This window comes from Capra hircus, chromosome 26 (genome assembly GCF_001704415.2).
Source record: "Capra hircus breed San Clemente chromosome 26, ASM170441v1, whole genome shotgun sequence".
Classification (NCBI taxonomy): Eukaryota; Metazoa; Chordata; class Mammalia; order Artiodactyla; family Bovidae; genus Capra; species Capra hircus.
Window position 1 is genome coordinate 24,399,455 of NC_030833.1, and position 19,581 is coordinate 24,419,035.

The window sequence follows — 19,581 nt, forward strand, 5'->3', positions numbered from 1 at the left end:
TTTAAATTGTTGTCTCTTGTGTGTTTCATCTACAAGAACGTCTATGTTGAATTACACTGAATCTGATAATACCCTTACACAGACACTATGTCAATTGTCTGGCGGATGTAAGGACAGTTCCACGTGTCATACAGCTTCTTCTACAGAACTGAGACCAAGGCTTCATATGACTAAGTGACTTCTTCAGAGCACCCCCAGCCTGGCTGCACTTTCTGTCCAGCCTCAAACCCCATTTCTCCTCATTGGTCTTACCCAACTACCTGTTGTATTACAGCTCCACTCTTCTGCTCCTTTTCTTTGTTACCTGAAATGTCCTTTATCCTCTGAGCATCTCATCTGCAATTCAAATCCTACCCACCTTTGCCTCAGACACCATTTTCTCCTTGAAATTTCCCCTTAACCGAAGTTAAATGTAGGCTCCTAACCCCTAGAATTTCATATTTTGTCTGTACTTATCTCATGGCTGTTAAAATATATTCCTTCATGGTAATCAATAGAAAGATCTTAAATTGTTACTCCTTAGTGGCAGAGACCAAACTTTAGTCAGTGGTAAGTGTTTCATAAAACTATACCATGTGTTTTACAGATAAAGTATTAAAATGTTTGTCGAATGGCCAAATGGCAGTTATATCAGTAGACTAGACTTGAAATGAAAATGCTCTCTCCTTCAACAGTTTGGCAGCTGTCTTATACTTAGTGGGCACCAGATATCTGTGGAATGAAATGTGGGGGGATGGATGGGTTCATGGATGGGTGGATGGATGGGTGGGATGGTTGAATGAATAGATAGGAGCTCTGAATCTGAGCTTTAAACAACCGTTTAAATGGTGTACTTTCATGATCCTCATTTCTCCTCTTCTCAGCCCTATTGCTCCCTACATCTTCACCTTAAGGTCTCTGAGAATCCCTACACATCAGGGATCATCGCCAGCAGAGACACAGCCCCCAGCATCATAGTGGCTTCAGGTAAGCAGCTTGCCTGGTTTGCACACTGCTATAAATTGTATTTATTTTAAGAAGCCCAGTAGCTGTGCTTGGAACTTAATGAGCAAGCTAAAAATATTTTTGAAAGGCTCCTAAGCCACCGACCCTGAAGCAAGTATGCTGAAAAACCCTGCTCAGATAGAGTGTTTGCAGTGGAAATCCACCTCGGGCAATGCACACTGCCAGCACAGACCGTCGTTAGCTTTTGCAGAAAGTTCTCTTCACTAATGGTGATGTGCTCTCTCCAGGTAATATAGGTTCTGAGTTGTCAGACAGTGACATCAGCATGTTTGTCTCTTCAGATGCGGGAAACACTTGGAGGCAGGTAAGAAAGTATCCTGGTTAAGTTACTGGTGTTTAAATGTGTTAAAAACTGTCCAGATTGTTTCAGTTCTGGGAACTTAGTCACACATAAATCCTAAAGCTTCTCAATGTGTTTATTTCCTTTTTTGTTTTGTGCATGGCTTACGGAAGTTCTGAGTTCAACAAATATTTATGAAATTTGATTTCTTTGCGTGATGAGTGAGCCTTTGCGTGCATGCCTAGTCACTCTCATCATGTCTGACTCTGTGCAACTCTATAGACTGTAGTCCGCCAGGCTCCTCTGTCCATGAGATACTCTAGCCAAGAATACTAGAGTGGCTTGCCATGCCTTTCTCCAGGGGATCTTCCTGACCCAGGGATCAAACCTGGGTCTCCTGTATTGTAAGAGGATTCTTTACCATCTGAGCCACTAGGAAAGTCCTAAAAAATTGACACTATCACAGCCTATATGTAAGAAAGTTTAAAAGTAACAGTGAAACCAAATTAGATATGACTGAATTTTCCCCTTAAAAGAAAGCTGGAAATCTAGAGAGTTTATTATGTAGGGAACATGAAGCCTGGAAGGGAGATTATCTATCTAATGCCGGGTTACTTCTGTAAATTCCTCTTGCCTTGAAGTCAGAATAGAGGAGAATGCAGTGATTCAGAAAAAGCCATTACCCAGGTGGTGCTCTGAGATGTTTAAAGCTCATGTGCAGAAGACAGAGTAATAAGCATCAGGGCGCATATGTTAGGGAGAGTAGAAACGGAATCACTTTCAGCCAGTGTGTTTAGCTTAAATGCTTCCCCTTTCTTCTGAATGAAAATTAGATACTCCTAGCTTATAAAACAGGCGCTTAATGAGGTTTAGCAGTCCTAACAAAATAGGTGCCTAATGCTTGGTTGTTACACTTCAATAAATATGTTTTAATAAGCCACTGACATTTAATTATCATACAATAACTAGCACCATAAATTGAAATCTAATGCACAGGTAATCACATAGCAGTGAGAATACTGTGCTTTAAATTTTAGACAGAGATGCCCATGTTTTGGTCTAGTTACCATCTCCTAGCTTCACAGATCTGCACTGTGATTCACATGTTTTGAGAAGAGTGGGGCAGGAAAGAAACTTGCTTAAGAAATTCCAGGGGTTTTGATCTTGGAGATATATGCACTCAGTCACTCAGTCGTGGCCAGTTCTTTGCAATCCCATGGACTGTAGCCCTCCAGGCTCCTCTGTCCGTGGAATTTGCCAGACAAGAATGCTCAAGTGGGTTGCCATTTCCTTCTCCATGGATATATATAAGAACATGCATTATTAAGCTTCCTATGGACAACAGTTAGAGGCCAGGGTCACATTTTTTTCCTTCTAACATCTCAAACAAAGCAAATAAGTCTCTCCTATAGTCCTGGGGTACATCTTGAATGTAAGAAGTAGACAGAGTGGCAACAATTATGTCTATAGTGTAATCACAGACAAGGCTATACTAACAGAGTGACTGTGAGAAAAGAAGATGCATCTTGTATGGGGAGGTCTTAGAAATTGTCTCCAGCCAGTCTGCATTTGACCTCAGATTCCTCCCTCCACATACAGAAAGAGACCCGATGACAATGTACCCAAAGGTATGATCTTGTTTTGATCAGAATTACTCTATGACTCACTAGAGAATTTGTGAGTTGAACAGGAACATCTGTCCCCTGTAACACTTGGAAACTTTGAAGTAATTGCATGTGGAAAGGACACTGTCTTTCGCCCCGTCCTGGCATCATCCATTATCGTCTACCTGGTCCTAGGCAAGTCACCACTTCTTTCTAAACCTTCGTTTTCTCATCTGTGAAAATGAGAGTATTGGAATAGAGTGTCTCCAAGGTTTCTCTGATCTAAAGATGTGACCCAATGTAACAGTTGCACAAATGTCAACATAATCATAAATGGAACCCAACAGAGCTCACCACAAAATGACAGAAATAGAAATATGAATACATAACTCTTAGTCATTATTTAAATTTCTCTTGTGGAGCACCTAAAATCACTTTATGGAACTCCAGTGGTACATGTCTCCCACCTGGGGAAGCATTGTTCATAACTGTGTTTCTCCACAGATTTGGGGAGACCCAGTTCTATCATGCCCACCAGGCTCCCCCATCCCTGGGATTCTCCAGGCAAGAATACTGGAGTCTATGGGGTTGCACAGAATCGGACACGACTGAAGCGACTTAGCAGCAGCAGCAGCAGTTCTATCATGGGGGCTCATGGAGAGATTATTTTTCCTCAAATGAAGACTAATTCTCTGAACCCTGGGTGTGTGTGTGGCGGGGCGGGGGGCTGTGTATGTGCTTTTCCTCTTCCAGATCTTTGAAGAAGAACACAGTGTTTTGTATCTGGATCAAGGTGGAGTCCTGGTTGCTATGAAGCACACATCTCTCCCAATTCGACATCTCTGGTAAAGGCACCTGTTGCCCCTAAATCTTGTACCCAGGCCTGGTTGCACACAGCTAAGACCAGTCTAAGTCAAGCTGACAGACGATAACTGTGCTTGGAGTAAATTATCATGGTCTGCTGGAGTATAACGTATGCCTTTGCTTTATTATAAGAAGCAAGAGGAAAGAAGAGAGAGAGTGAGAAAGAGAAAGGAGCTTACTTCTGCCCTTTAGAGAGGAATTATATATGGTTTTGGAATGTGACAGCTCCCCTCTCCCCCATCAGTACCTCCAGCGCCGTACTCTTTCAGTACAGTCATGGGTAGGATGGTTGTCAAGGATAATCTCTAAATAGCTTAGTTTCTCACAGCCACCCATCCCAAATATTGTCTCCTGAAGTTTAATGTTTGCATTCACTCTGTTCGTTCTGCACAGAGATCAGCAGTGCGTGTCACTTCTGCTCTGATCTCATTTGGCCTCATTTTTGCGGGCAGGAGAGGGTGGTTTTCTGAAACTCTCCCTGTAGGTCTTCTATAGATGAACATGCAAGGCCTAACTTGCAGAGGGGTTTTCAATAGATTCCTTTATCTGTGTTTTTGAAAATGGCTCTCTCCACAGGCGGGTTCATTCAAAGTCAGAGGCTTGATTTTCCCTCCAGGGTTGGTTTCTTTGGTGGACCAAAGGGAAAGCTGCAGAAATAAGAGAACCAGAGGCTTAGCCTGAGGGAAGGCATCCCAGAGAAAGGCAGAGGAAAGGAAACATCCTGTATGACCATCAGAGATGCAGTCCTCTCTTACTTTCAAGAGCCTGTTCTGCACCCCGTCACTCAGTGGGTCAGCCAGGATTTGTAACAATGTACGAAGGATACCACTAAGGGTTTGATCACATGAAGGTGGCTGATTCAAGTCCATCACAGTGGTCTCAGAAGGTGACTGTTCTCAGAATCACCTGCAAGGCTTGCTGCTAGATGACTGCAAGGTTTTAGAGTGGGTCACATTGAGATCTAAGACCTAATAAGATATCCAAATTTAAAAAATTCTATCAGCGACTTACCATTCCCATTTCATACAGCTCTCCACTGATGTTATAATACATCTGGGCCCCAAATCACTTGGCTAGCTGTATATCCACCTTCTGATGTAATTAAGAACACTTATTCATATCAAAGGCTCCCTTTGACAATGCCCCAGGTACTTCTAAAATATATTCTGTCCTGGTTGGTAGTATCTTTTCTTTGAAAGGATTTTCTTTTGAGAGCCTATGACTGTTATTTTTTTCTGTCATCAGGTTGAGTTTTGATGAAGGGAGATCTTGGAGCAAATACAGTTTCACATCTATTCCCCTTTTTGTGGATGGGGTTCTGGGTGAACCTGGGGAAGAGACTCTCATCATGACGTAAGTGGAAAACCGTGTTGTCTTCTGGTCTTCATAGAAATCCAGAAACGTGTGGTTTTTAGCTGAGCCTGTTCGCCTTGCTGCTTTCAGTTTTAAAGTTGCTAGCAAAGGCAGTGCATCTGACTTCATGATTCCCTAGCAAAGAAGAAAGAACAATGCAGGCATCCGTTTTCTTGGCTCTGCTAGCTATTAGGAGACCTGTACTGTGGACTGGCAGCAACGTGGTACAGCCTATTTCTTCCTATACAGAATGAGCTTAGGGAAATTAGACGGGATTTTTTTTTCAATAGAAGATAAAGCTATCAATTTAAAACTTTAATTATAAACACGCTTGATATACAGACAATCACAGGCATATAAGAATGATTTCACTTTAAGACAGAACACAGAGCTTGATCACAACCCCACAAAGGATGTTATTTTTCCCTGGCTCTTTACCTAACCCAATTGTGAGGCATATTAGGGGAACCACGAGAACAGTCTGTTCTTGTGAAATTACATTTGTGCTCATTCTTGTCTGGAAAGTGATGATCATTAATTTGTGAAAGGCTTGATTAATGGCTTGCCTGCCTGTGGGTTTCAAAACATGAGCTTTGAATTTGAAATATGAAACTCTGATTTTTTTCTTCTCCTGGAAAATCAGAAGTGGAAAACAGAGAGGGAAGATTTTAAAGCAGTTGATCCTGTTGACAGTGAAAATTTTAAAATCAAAGTGAATAGTTGGTACATTTTCTGATATTTTTTCTCCTTTTTTTTTAACAATAGAAAAGAGCAACAAAAATTAATATGCCTAACAGTTACACTTTTGCCCATTGGGTTAGCCATTTATTCTATAATTTATCTTTAGTCAGTTTTTATGTTTACAAAACACAGATGAAAAAAGCTGATTGTAAAGGCTGCCTTGTAGCTTTTATTCACGTTTACAATAGGTGATTCAAACACTTCATTAAGTAGCTGAGCTTCTCTGAGTCAGGAGAGTAGAATGAACAGGGTAGGAAGTAGTTATACCCTTCAGCCTTGTTGCCTACTTCTCCTTGGGAATGGTGGGAAGATAAAGTAGAATGGAAACCATGGGACCAGGTAGATTAAATGCAAGAGAACCTGTACGTGTAATCCCGGACTGCATAGAAGGCAGGGTTTGTGATTGTTTTCTCATTTTAATCTTTTCTTTCTGGTCAACTGTTCTTGTTGTACAGTATATAGCAGCAGGCTTTTAGTCTAATACCCCTGGGTTTTAACTCTACTGGTTCTTGGTGATTTGTCTTTGGTTTTTGCATGTTAAAACTTTTTGAGCCTCAGGTTACCCACAGGTAAAGTGGAGTCAATAATAGCAACCCTCCTCGGAAATGTGTTTTGGGGATCAAATAATATGACCTATATAAGATGCTTAGCATTGTGCTAACCTCATAGTAAATATTCACAACTGTAAATATTTCTAGCTGTAGTTGTAACTGTCAGCATTGCTATTATTGTGAGTATTTGTATCATCTGCAGAGTGTTTGGCCACTTCAGTCACCGCTCTGAATGGCAGCTGGTCAAAGTGGACTACAAGTCCATTTTCGATAGGCGTTGTGCCGAGGAAGACTACAGACCCTGGCAGCTGCACAGCCAGGTAGGGGGACAAGTGTCCTGGGTGGGAGGCATGGAGAGTACTGGGGGAAGGATAGTCATTCATATGTAGGAATCAGGGTTCTCTGGGCAAAAATGTCCATCTGGTGGTTCCTTATGTGATCTGTGTGCCATGGCCGTGAACAGACTCAACATTTATAGCTGTTGTGAAGTAATTTATGTTTTTATTCTACTAGGGTATAATGAGATAAAATTCAAGTGTGCTTGGGTTAGACTTATGACTCAAAACAAAACACCAACTCAGCACAGAGATCCAAACATAATTTATCTGAGCATGTCGTCTGGTTGCAGGGTGTGGGGGCAGGGGTGAGGAAAGGCTCTTCAGTTTTATCTAGCAATGCAAACAGAGACATAGAACAGCAAAATTAGGCTGAGTGAGGAGCGCCAGTAAAATTCTTCCTCCCCACCACTGTGATTCCCTGGGATTAGGCAGTGCTTTATGCCTCCTTCCAAGGTTCTTGTGTTATAAGGTTGTGGAATTAGTAGGAAAATTTCCTTCATCCTGGCCCCTCTGCTATTTCGCTCATATTGTTGATAGAATGCTTGGATAAAAGCATCTCTCTTTTGGTTTCCCAAGAACTCATTCTGCCAGCCTCTCAAAGGACATAGCTGGGGCCCTTGCTTGCAAAGTCATCACTATGTTGAGAAAGTAATACAACATATACTCCAAACCTAGATTAAGTTGGTTATTTATGTGTCGATGTGTAGTGCAGCTGGTTAAAGTGAGCTTGCTCAAAAAAGACAGTATAGAGTAGCTTAGACAAAAGTCTGTCTGGCCCTTTGGACCCACACACACAGAGCTGGGTTTGACAATGGGAGCTACATCAGCTAGAATCACCCACTTTTCTTGGAGGCTCAATAATGAAAGGATTGCTCATTCACATAGCTGATATTTTCCCCTTTGGAGTGCACAGACATTGTAATATTCAAAGCGTTTATTTATTTTGTGGAGAAATACTGAATTTAGTGCTATTGGTTATCTTGTAGAGGGATGTAAGATCAGTGCAGTAAAATTGTGTGGGCAGATGCATAACAAACCGAGGCAAAATAGACCGTTATGTTTCTTAGCAATATTCTTCTTTCATATGCACATAAATGATCATGTGCCAATCTTTTATTACAGAAGAAGTCAACTTAATTACCATAGATTTGTTGGTAATACACTGTCACAGGCTGCGTCTTAGTTACCTGTGTGTCCCTCATAGCCTTCTACCCAACACCTCGCCAAGTAAGGATTTGCTGAAAACAGAGTTCAGGACATTTTGACACTCTCTCGGGGCTTCTTAGGATTAACTGTGTCGTCACGTTCTGTAATAGGACTCTAGACATTGAAAAGAAAATGCTGTTAGCACAAAGCAGACTCCCCATGTCCAGGTTACCCTAAGATTTGAGACCATCTCCCTGGACTGTCCTAGTGTGGGGTAGGGAAGGTCATGCCTATGGGCCAACAGTGTGAGATTCTTGTCTCCTTACAGGGGGAAGCATGCATCATGGGAGCGAAGAGGATATATAAGAAGAGAAAATCCGAGCGGAAATGCATGCAGGGAAAATATGCAGGCGCCATGGAGTCTGAGCCCTGTGTCTGCACAGAGGCTGATTTTGACTGGTGAGCTTGTGCTGTTAGCCCATGTAGTCACTGCATATTTCAAACCCATGTGGGCCTTAAATGAAAGTTTAGATTTGAATAGTGACATGCATAGATCCAAGTGATAAGCCTCATGTTTGTATGAATTACCATGTGGGGACATCATGGCTTACTGGTTATGTGTATGTGTGTATATACAGAAAAAAACAGGGATTTCTTTAGGCTTAAGGAGGACTCAGGAGATAGCTGGTAATTATCTTCACACATTTGACAGATGTCAGGACAAAAAGAGAAGCCAGATCCACTCTTTTGACTGAAACACTTAAACACTTAAACACTGAAACACTGAGTCTCTTTTGACTGAAACACTTAAACAATAAGTGGACATTTCAGGGAGCAAATATATGTGTGTTCAAGGTAAAAATCTTTCTAGAATCTAGGGTTTCTGGTAGTGAAATTGTGGTCATATAGGGCAGTATATTTTCTATATCTGGAGGTTTTCAATTAGTGGCTAACTGACTATTGCTTATGAAAGCCATGGAATATTTTTCTGAATTCAGTGTAAGGATGGAGTCACTGACATTGCCATCTGTGGCTTTATGAACCTAGAAGCAGAAGAGCCTTTTCCTGTTACGAGTATTAACCTAGTTTAAACTGGAAAATGAGTGCAACATTTAGATGTTAAATATTCTCAGAGTGCCACAACATGGTTTTGGGAGCTTTACTTAAGCAGAAAACTAGCTTGTGGGGCCAATGATGTGCTTGCTTTGTTCTAGTTTTGACTGTCAGATGAGGTTGAAAGATGACTGAAGATGAGTAGGTGGTAACCAACGCTCTTGATCATGTCCATCCCATTTTCAGTCTCTTTATTTTCCTCCTCCTTTTTAAAATGTGTTTATATGTTTTTGGTTTAGAGAAAGCAATTGCTAAATGTGTATGTCAGTGTTAATAATTGAACTTAACCAGCAGAAGAAACAAAGACGTTTACTTAAAAGTATTAGCTGGGTAGCAATCATCAGCCACATGTCTGATTATCAGAGTATCAGTGATTGGGCTGAGATACTGTGTACATGCATGTAACATTGCTTAGAAAAAGGAAACATCTCTCACGGTAGACCTCTAGGGGCATTCTCTGAATAAATAGTGCTGGCCAGTCCTGGCTCGTTGGCTGCCAGTACTCAGACATATAACCCAAGGCCATCCCTGTCTTGTTGGTAGAGAAGGCAAGCCAAGAGGCAGTGCTGTCTCTCTCTGGGCTCTGCTGGAGGCAGACAGAGCTTCAGTTATACTGGGACTCACAGGGAATTCTGCAGGGGCCTCCCCAGCCCTGATTTTCCTTTTAGTCAGTGCAACACTGTTACAATGACAAAAATATTTCATCTCTGTCCTACCTTTCAGGATTGACATCCTGAACTACATTCACAGGGAGAACTTGCGTGGAATGTTTGTCATTCATCATGTGCCTCTTTCGGAAACCTGGCTGCTTCTCCTTTATTCACTGTATTTAAGGAGGATCCATACGGGGAGTTAACATTTTATCTTATAGCTTTGACTTTGGCCTTCCCAAACAGTGATTTTTTGGCAAAGGTGTTTGTCCCTGAATGTTCTCTCTCAGTTTGGCTCTCCCCTGGACATCGCTCTGCTAGATGGCCTTACCTGTTATTCGTGATTTCCTGAAATGAACACTCTCCTGTAGGCAGAGTCCCAGAAGTCCTTCTACCCATGCTGTGTTGCACCAGAATCAAACCCAGCTGGTATGGGCAGAATTCTGAGAACCAACTGCCTGGTGACAGGCCCCTGAGCAAGCTAGTTCTTCTTTCCCAACCTTTGTGTGCCAGCATCTCGCCTCCATCACACAGATGGGCCAGTTTATACCTGTGCTTGCCATCGCTGCCTGCAATTTGTCTGTGCGTGAGGAGGTGTGATGTATTGCCATTCTCTGTGGCCAGCTTTATCTTTCATAAGCCAAGAAAGTTGACTCAGAGGTTCCTGGAGGCAAGAATGCAAGGAGGCTGAGAGAAAACTCTTTGTTTTCAAACTAGAGAAAATTTAAAGCAGTTGGTGGCGTTAACTGAATAGGAACACTCCCGAAGTACATTGCCTTTCCTGCTGTGACTTTGAAGCAAATGGCTTGTGCACAGAGAGACCTGGCTCAGCTCTCCTTAGTAGATCCAGACGTCTTAGAAGAGCACCACAAAGATAGTGCTAGTAATGAGGATTATGCCACATGTGGATGCCTTACGTTTTCCAATGCAGTTGACATGGAGGACTGGGCTTCCACCATCATAGCTTTCTTGGGGCCCAATCACTATTGTGTCTCCCCCTGATGAGAACAACATCTATGCTCCTGGCTGAAAGGTGTTTAATGGGAATTACTGGACACTGAACTTTCATCTCTATACATGTGTCTCTGTGGCTTCCAAGCTAGCATTTCTCAAAATGGATTCTGTAGAATGTTTTCTTGGGTAATTGATAGATAGAAAGAAAGATTGCATTTTTGGAAAGGCATTGATTTAGTGAATGCCTGCTTTTTTTTTTTTTTTTTTTTTTTTTAGTTAATTGACCAGTGTAGAAATTGGCTGTGGACTGACTTAAATTATTCTCAGTAATGTTGCCACCTACTGAAAGGCTTCTCTCATTATTTTCCCCAACAGTGACTATGGTTATGAGCGACACAGCAATGGTCAGTGCCTGCCAGCCTTTTGGTTCAATCCATCCTCTCTGTCGAAGGACTGCAGCTTGGGGCAGAGTTACCTCAATAGTACTGGGTGAGTGCTAGAAACATTGGTCTGAGGAGGTCATCTGCTGCTGCTTTTCAGCATGCAATAAACTTATAGAATCACTTCTGATCAAAGACCAGGTCTGTTTCATTATAGCACCAGTTTATTCACTTTTGTTCATTTTAATCAGCACAAATTTGCATTAATAGTGCAAATTTCATCTGAGAATAAGATTCCAGTTGCAAATGAAGACGCAAAACAGGTTACTTGGATGAAGATAGCAATGATGATAATATACAAATTGCTTCATTTTTTGATCCCTTATTTCACAACTATTTAATTAGATGACACTATCTTTTATCTTGCAGCATCCCTGTGTGGAAGGTCAACCAAATTTTTCCCATGTGCATTTCCTGCTTTATAGATGTGGAAACTAGAGGCAGAAAAGAAGCTCATTGACTTTTCAAGAGTATGCTGGTGTTAGCAGAAATGTGTTCCATTTTCTCTCTATCCAGTCTTGACACATTGAAGACATGCATTCTGATCTTTATAAATCTGGAATCAGATTTGAAAATTTTGTGTTGAATGATATGTGTTGTGGGATTTTTCCAATATTATTTAAGAAACACCATAAAAAGGAAAACCATGTGGTGACTTTCCCAAAATTGTAACTAATATTTATAGACTTAGGAAACTACTTTGTGGAACTTATTTGGAATCTAATTCCAGCAATCTTTCAAAAGACATTTTTGAGCCATTTGGGAAGCTAAGTATGGTCTGGTGACTAGTGATGTATTCATCAGGATGTTCCAAAGATATGCTTTTCTATCTCCAATTGGAGATATATATGTATATATAAACAGATTTGTTAAAAGGACTGGGAGCACCCAGCTATGGAGGTGGGCAAGTTCAAATCCTGATATCTGCAGGGGGAGTTGGCAAGCTGGAGACCCAGGAAGTTAGACGGGTTGTTTCTATGCACAGTCTGAGCACTGATGGTGAACCAGGGAAGCTAATAGTATAGTTTCTGTCTGAAGACCAGCAAGGCCAAAACTGATGTTTCCATCTAAGTGTGAAGGCAAGAAGGAAGCCATTGTTCAGTTTGAAGACAGTTAGGAAGGAAAGGGCTGGAAGAAGAGGGAGAGGGAGGGAGGGGAAGCAGGCACTCACCAGTAGGCCAGCACTGCTTGACAGTTGCCCTTCTCATTTCTAATGAGATCTGCCATCCAGAGGAGAGGGCATTCATGTTCTTGTTTATGTACTTTTGTATTTTAAATGTTTACTTTTTTGAATTTAAAAAAATCACCAAAATAACATATACTACTCTCAGAATAGTATATACTACTTGGTGGCTATTACCTGAGAGCATCTCACCCTAAGGGACTTTTGTTGAGTTATCACATCTGCTGGTTTCATCCATTCCATTCAAACTTTCTTCAGAAGGAGAGAAAGAAAACATAGACATGGCACATCAAATATTCGTATCTATGATTGAATAAATAATAAGCTCTGATTTATTTGCACTGTAACACAAAATTTGAGAAAAATGCAAGTAACATTTTTATAGCAAAGGGTCAGTGAGGTCTTGAGCATCTAGTACCATGTGAAAAATTGAAAAAGGCTGCTGAAATCACTCAACTTAATGGTGAAGAAATGCCAGAGAAAGAAGTTGTATCACTTGCATGTAGGAACATGTTTAGACATTGTAAAGAGCACTGGGAGCCCCTGAAGCTGATTTCAGAATTGATTTTTTTTTTCACAGCATTAGTCAAGGGAGTTATGCTATTCTCTCATTGGTATTAATGAGAAGAAGCTGAAGTACAGAGGGATGTAAATTTTATCAAGTGCTACTGAAACCACTGTAATAAGGCAGAAAAAGAAGGTCTATGAACCCTTACTTTTCGCTTTATTAAGAATGTATATGTATTTTCATTTTATAATTATATACATGTATCAATATTTACACGCACACTTAGACACACATATTTTTAGCTACTCCTAAACAGATTTCACCATTCCTTTGGTGAACTCAGTATGTGAAACCCAAATAAATCCTAACACATATTTAATAAAACATCAGAGATGAGTAATTTATATATTCTATTCAATGGACGTTTCCATCTATGCCCTAAAAGATAAAAATTTCAGTTATAAATGGTTCAGCAGCAGTCGGTGCGTTGTTGTTCAGTCACTAAGTCATGTCTGACTCTTGGTGACCCATGGACTGCCACACGCCAGGCTTCCCTGTCTTTCACTATCTCCTAGAGTTTGCTCAAACTCTTGTCCATTGAGTTGGTGATGCATTCCAACCATCTCATCCTCTGCCATCCCCTTCTCCTCCTGCCCTCAATCTTTCCCAGCATCACGGTCTTTTCCAATGAGTTAGATCTTTGCATCAGGTGGTCAAAGTATTGGAACTTCAGCTTCAGCATCAGTCCTTCCAATGAATATTCAGGATTGATTTCCTTTAGTATTGACTGATTTGATCTCCTTGTGGTCCAAGGGGCTCTCCAAGAGCCTTCTTCAACACCACAGTTCAAAAGCATCAATTCTTCGGTGCTCAGCTTTCTTTATGGTCCAACTCTCACATCCATACATGACTACTTGAAAAACTATAGCTTTGACTCAGAAGTAGGTATCCAGGTATATAAATGTTTGTCAATGCAATTATTTTTATTAATTACAACATCAATTCCTAGTGCCCCCCCTCCACTCTCAGAGGGTTGTTCCTGTCAGTGGCTATTACCTGAGAGCATCTCACCCTAAAGGACTTTTGTTATCACATCTGCTGGCTTCATCCATTCCATTGAAACATATTGCAGAAGATCATTAGCATTAGTGAGCTACTTTGTGTAAAGGGGACATATAAATACCAATCATCAGCAAGTAGGACAAAGGCTCTGCTCTTGAAAGTAAGGGGCTCACAGGTGGAAGAGTAACCACCCTCATAGCACCCTGTGGCCTAAGTTTGGGAGGAAGGGTATCAATCATAACCTCACTGATTGACATATTATCTATACATTTGCATCAGGAATAGGGAGACTATTAGCTGAGACAGAGTCCTGAAGTCATCCTCAAAGAAGACTCCATACCATCAAATTTCCATTTGCAGGGTCTGTAGCCAACTCAAGAGTAAGTAAGAGGTAATGTGTAGATGAAATTGAAAAAGAACGTTCTGCCTTTCTTGTTTTTAACTTTATTTTGTGTTGGGGTATAGCTGATTAACAATGTTGTGATGATTTCAGGTGAACCATAAAAGGACTTAGCCATATATGTGTGTGTGTGTGTGTGTGTGTGTGTGTGAGTGTGTGTATCCAGTCTCTCCCAAACTCCCTCCCATCCAGGCTGCCACATAGCATTGAGCAGAGTACCCTGTGCTATATAGTAGGTCCTTGTTGGTTATCCATTTTAAATATAGCAGTATAAACATGTTCATCCCAAATTCCCTAACTATCCCTCTGTCCCCTCCTTCCCTGCTACACAGCAACCATAAATCCCTTCTCTAAGTCTGTGAGTCCCTCTCTGTCATGTAATTAATTTCCTTTGTATCATTTCTTTTTAGAGTCCATGTATAAGGGATGTCATATGTTATTTCTCCTCCTCTTCCTTACTATACCAAGTATGAAAATCTCTAGGTCTGTCCATGTTGCTGCAAATCTTTTTGACCATCTTAATGCCACTCCAGCCCCTGATCCCAGATGCCACCTGGCTATATGTTGATTTGGTGGCATTTCATAAGTACAGATTCTCAATAAGGTGGTAGCCACTACAGTGCTGCAATCAAACATTTAGCTTTTCACTTAGAGATATTTTATTACAAAAATTATATACATATGTTTTCTGTGTTTAAAAAGCAAATTTAGATTATCATCCCAATCCTGGCCTCCTTTCCTACACAGCTGTGATCTGTTTGATATGCATGTTTCTAAACAGTTTCTTTTTCATTTGTCAGGGAATAATTAAGTAAAAAGATACACAAAATTAATTTGGTTGTTTTTATATGCAGTTTCCTACTAGATGTATTATTCTTTTATGTGCCTTTTTCATTCAAAAATGCATCTTAGACATCTTTTGATGTCAGAGTTTATGAGGCTTCTTTCCATCTAATTTCTTTTTACCCCTTAGGATTCAGGCACCAGGAGTTATGTAGTAATCCCTTTCATGGATGTTTTGATCATTTCCTATTTTCTGCCGCTATAAACAATGCTACAGTTATCTTTCTCATACTATAATACTTGTTATTAAAACCCTGCAACAATAATTTGAGTCTCTTTTGGCAGCTGAAGGTCTTTCTGCTAGCTGCTAAAGCAAATTCCATCCAGTCAGCTGATTCCTTCTTAGACCTGGGTATCTAGGCATTGCCAAATATGTCCCCCATAAGAGTGGAAACACCAGCTTCCTGCCCACACACTGCCTGTGAATCCCATACGTAAGATATTCAGTTGTATTAACTTCCGTCCACCTTTAAAATACAAATGCCAGTGGATTCTGTAAGGGGACACTAGGAGGAAGGGTAAGCAAGATTCCCAAATTAAGAAGGTGTGAGGACATAAGTTTGAGTAAACTCCGGGAGTTGGTGATGGACAGGGAGGCCTGGTGTGCTGCAGTCCATGGGGTCACAAAGAGTTGGACACAACTGAGCAACTGAACTGAACTGAACTGAACTGAGGCAGGTTACTGCAGGCAAAGGAACAAGAAATGAGCCAGGTGAAAGGGCCAGGCTGGTAGTTTTTCAAGGACAAGCTGATTAGTATCTAGGCATTGGGGGAGATATTGGGCAAAGCCTCAAGTCTCTAGGATTAAGGAGCCATAGTGCCCCTAAGTCTCTCCAGTGCCCATTTTAACCAATCCACGGGCATCTCTGGTTGTCAGCACAGAATATGTAGTATTAACTTCAGGCTGAGATGAAGTGCTGAGGAGTCACAGGGCAGGATTGGCTTGAGAGTTCTTGCCTCCGATAGATTTCACTTGTCATGTGCCTGACTTGCTTCACCCAGTCCTCACAACAGGGCACACGCTGCAGCAATGCAGTCAGACTTGGGTTGAACAGGTCTGCAAAACAGCCATCCCTTGTCAATAAAGCTTAACAAGCAGATCTGCCAGTAGCACCTTTCTGCACGTTTACTTGAAGGCATGCAGGCAAACTTTCCTTTTATTTTTGTTAAGACCTCACTTTATAAATGGTTATGGTGGCTCTCATAGTCAGCTTATTATGCTGTACAGATAGCCCTGTTCTCAGATTCACTCCCTTCTCCATGATGGAAACATCCTAGCATCAGTTGTTATTATGCTGAATAGAAATGCTCTTTTGAGGAGATGCCAAAATTGTTATCAGTTTCCCTGTGTAGAAATGAATGGGTGTGCAGTTTCCTTTTAGCTCTTGGAAAGATCTTAGAAAGACTTAGAATAAGAGCTGAAATGGGTATAAAGTATCCCTCCAGTGGCTGTAGCTACCAGTCCTCAGCTCTTAGCCCAGTGATGTAAGGTGTCCAGTGTCCACACCACGACACAGCACGTGAGCACGGTTCTGCCACGCTGTCTCTGCCACTTTTCACCTGCTCCTTCATGCCTCCCACAAGCCACTCCATGGAAAGCCAGGAGGCTGGTACTAGGCCTTCCATCTACTGTGGCTAGAGAGTGAACTCTAAGGCAGGAGGTGTTGCTTGGTAAAGAACAGAGTTATTTTAGAATGAAACAATCTCTGCCTTCATCTTTAGCAAGTCGCTTCCTTTCTTGAGCCTTAGTTTCCTAAACTATGAAATTTTACTATTTGCTTTTGGGGGTTGATTAAATGTGATACTTTATATGAAGCATGCATCACAGTACCTAGTGATAGTAGTCACTTTTCCAAATGTAGAACATCGCCAACGGTGGTCATCTAAGGGCTCCTCTGGAGTGAAGGTAAAAAGAGGGGGGAAATTTCCCTTTATTGTGTATCTGTAGTCCAGACATTTGATACATAATAGTCATGACAGTCCTGAGATCTAGGACATATTTAAAATCAGGACCTGTTTTGTCATCTGTAAAGCTGAAATAATGCCTTGCATAGGCTCATAAACTCACAGAATTCGAAGCATTGTACTCCAAAATGCATGTCTGCCTCCAAGACAACTCAAGGCAGATAAGACATTTACCTGATTAATAAATGATTTCCTTTTGTTTAAACAAAATGAAATCAGTATTCATCTGTGTGTCATCTGGCATTTAGTGCTGAAATAACTCCAAATTCATTTTCTCTTTGTTACTCCATTGATAACTATAAATATTTCAGTTTGCAAACACAAAAGCCCAAGCCTATTTAGTTATACTATACATACTATATGGACATGAGTTTGAGGGAACTCTGGGAGTTGGTGATGGACAAGGAAGCCTGGCGTGCTGCAGTTCATGGGGTCGCAACTGAGCGACTGAACTGAATTGAACTGGTACATACTATGTACTACACATTTATACTGTGTTCTTGGGCATGAACTTGGGCAAACTCTGGGAGAAAGTGAGGGACGAGGAAGCCTGGCTTGCTGCAGTCCATGGGGTCACAAAGAGTTGGACACAACTTAGCAACTAAATAATAACAATAGCTGTTTCAAATCCTAAAAGATGATGCTATGAAAGTGCTGCACTCAATATGTCAGCAAATTTGAAAACTCAGCAGAGGCCACAGGACTGGAAAAGGTCAGTTTTCATTCCAATCCCAAATAAAGGCAATGCCAAAGAATGTTCAAACTACCACACAGTTGCACTCATCTCACATGCTAGTAAAGTAATGCTCAAAATTCTCCAAGCCAGGCTTCAGCAATACGTGAACTGTGAACTTCCAGAAGTTCAAGCTGGTTTTAGAAAAGGCAGAGGAACCAGAGATCAAATTCCCAACGTCTGCTGGGTCATCGAAAAAGTAAGAGAGTTCCAGAAAAACATCCATTTCTGCTTCATTGACTATGCTAAGCCTTTGACTGTGTGGATCACAATAAACTGTGGAAAATTCTTCAAGAGATGGGAATACCAGACCACCTGGCCTGCCACTTGAGAAACCTGTATGCAGGTCAGGAAGCAACAGTTAGAACTGGACATGGAACAACAGACTGGTTCCAAATAGGAAAAGGAGTATATCAAGGCTGTATATTGTCACCCTGCTTATTTAATTTATATGTAGAGTACCTCATGAGAAACGCTGAGCTGGAAGAAGCACAAGCTGAAATCCAGATTGCCGGGAATATATCAATAACCTCAGATATGCAGATGACACCACCCTTATGGTAGAAAGTGAAGAAGAACTAAAGAGCCTCTTGATGAAAGTGAAAGAGGAGAGTGAAAAATTTGGCTTAAAGCTCAACATTCAGAAAACGAAGATCATGGCATCTGATCCCATCACTTCATGGCAAATAGATGGGGAAACAGTGAGAGACTTTATTTTGGAGGGCTCCAAAATCACTACAGATGGTGATTGCAGCCATGAAATTAAAAGACACTTACTCCTTGGAAGGAAAGTTGTGACCAACCTAGCTGCTGCTGCTAAGTCCCTTCAGTCGTGTCCAACTCTATGTGACCCCATAGATGGTAGCCCACCAGGCTCCCCTAGCCCTGGGATTCTCCAGGCAAGAACACTAGAGTGGGTTGACATTTCCTTCTCCAATGCATGAAAGTGAAAATTGAAAGTGAAGTCACTCAGTCCTGTCCAACTCTTAATGACCCCATGGACTGCAGCCTACCAGACTCTTCCATCCATGGGATTTTCCAGGCAAGAGTACTGGAGTGTGGTGCTATTGCCTTCTCTGGACCAACCTAGACAGCATATTAAAAAGCAGAGACATTACTTTGTCAACAAAGGTCCATCTAATCAAGGCTATGGTTTATCCAGTCATCATGTATGGATGTGACAGTTGGACTCTAAAGAAAGCTAAGTGCCAAAGAATTGATGCTTTTGAACTGTGGTGTTGGAGAAGACTCTTGAGAGTCCCTTGGACTGCAAGGAGATCCAACCAGTCCGTCCTAAAGGAGATCAGTCCTGGGTGTTCATTGGAAGGACTGATGTTGAAGCTGAAATTCCAGTACTTTGGCCACCTGATGTGAAGAGCTGACTCATTGGAAAAGACCCTGATGCTGGGAAAGATTGAGGGCAGGAGGAAAAGGGGATAACAAAGGATGAGATGGTTGGATGGCATCACCGACTCAATGGACATGAGTTTGGGTAATCTCTGGGAGTTGGTGATGGACAGGGAGGTCTGGCATGCTGCTGTTCATGGGGTCACAAGGAGTCGGACATGACTGAGCAGCTGAACTGAAGTGATACTTGTGAATGGTTAAATTTTGTTTACACTGTTTCAGATCCAGAGAATGGGATATGATTTCAGTTGCTAAATTAACTAGAACATTGCTTGTTTCATGCCAACCATGAAAGATTCCATAAGTAAAAAATAAAGTGGGCATTGGGCTTGTTTATTGTAAGAAACGAAGATAATCTTATCAAGGAACAGATTTCTTTTTGCTACTAAGCTAGAGATATTTCTAGATGTGTTTTTAAGAAAGTAGGTATAGAAATTTTTG

General features: G+C 41.3%; 1 protein-coding gene across 3 annotated transcripts in view; it reads left to right on the forward strand.

Moving 5' to 3' along the window:
- The window catches only part of SORCS1 (sortilin related VPS10 domain containing receptor 1), a 580,301-nt gene that overhangs the window by 471,072 nt on the left and 89,648 nt on the right, over positions 1–19,581 (forward strand). For all 3 annotated transcript variants that reach the window (XM_013975206.2, XM_018041707.1, XM_018041708.1), the window contains exons 11-17: positions 864–966; positions 1,233–1,309; positions 3,643–3,734; positions 4,999–5,106; positions 6,601–6,718; positions 8,211–8,341; positions 10,975–11,088. In XM_013975206.2, the coding sequence (XP_013830660.2) occupies positions 864–966; positions 1,233–1,309; positions 3,643–3,734; positions 4,999–5,106; positions 6,601–6,718; positions 8,211–8,341; positions 10,975–11,088 (743 nt within the window). The remainder of the gene's footprint in view (positions 1–863; positions 967–1,232; positions 1,310–3,642; positions 3,735–4,998; positions 5,107–6,600; positions 6,719–8,210; positions 8,342–10,974; positions 11,089–19,581) is intronic.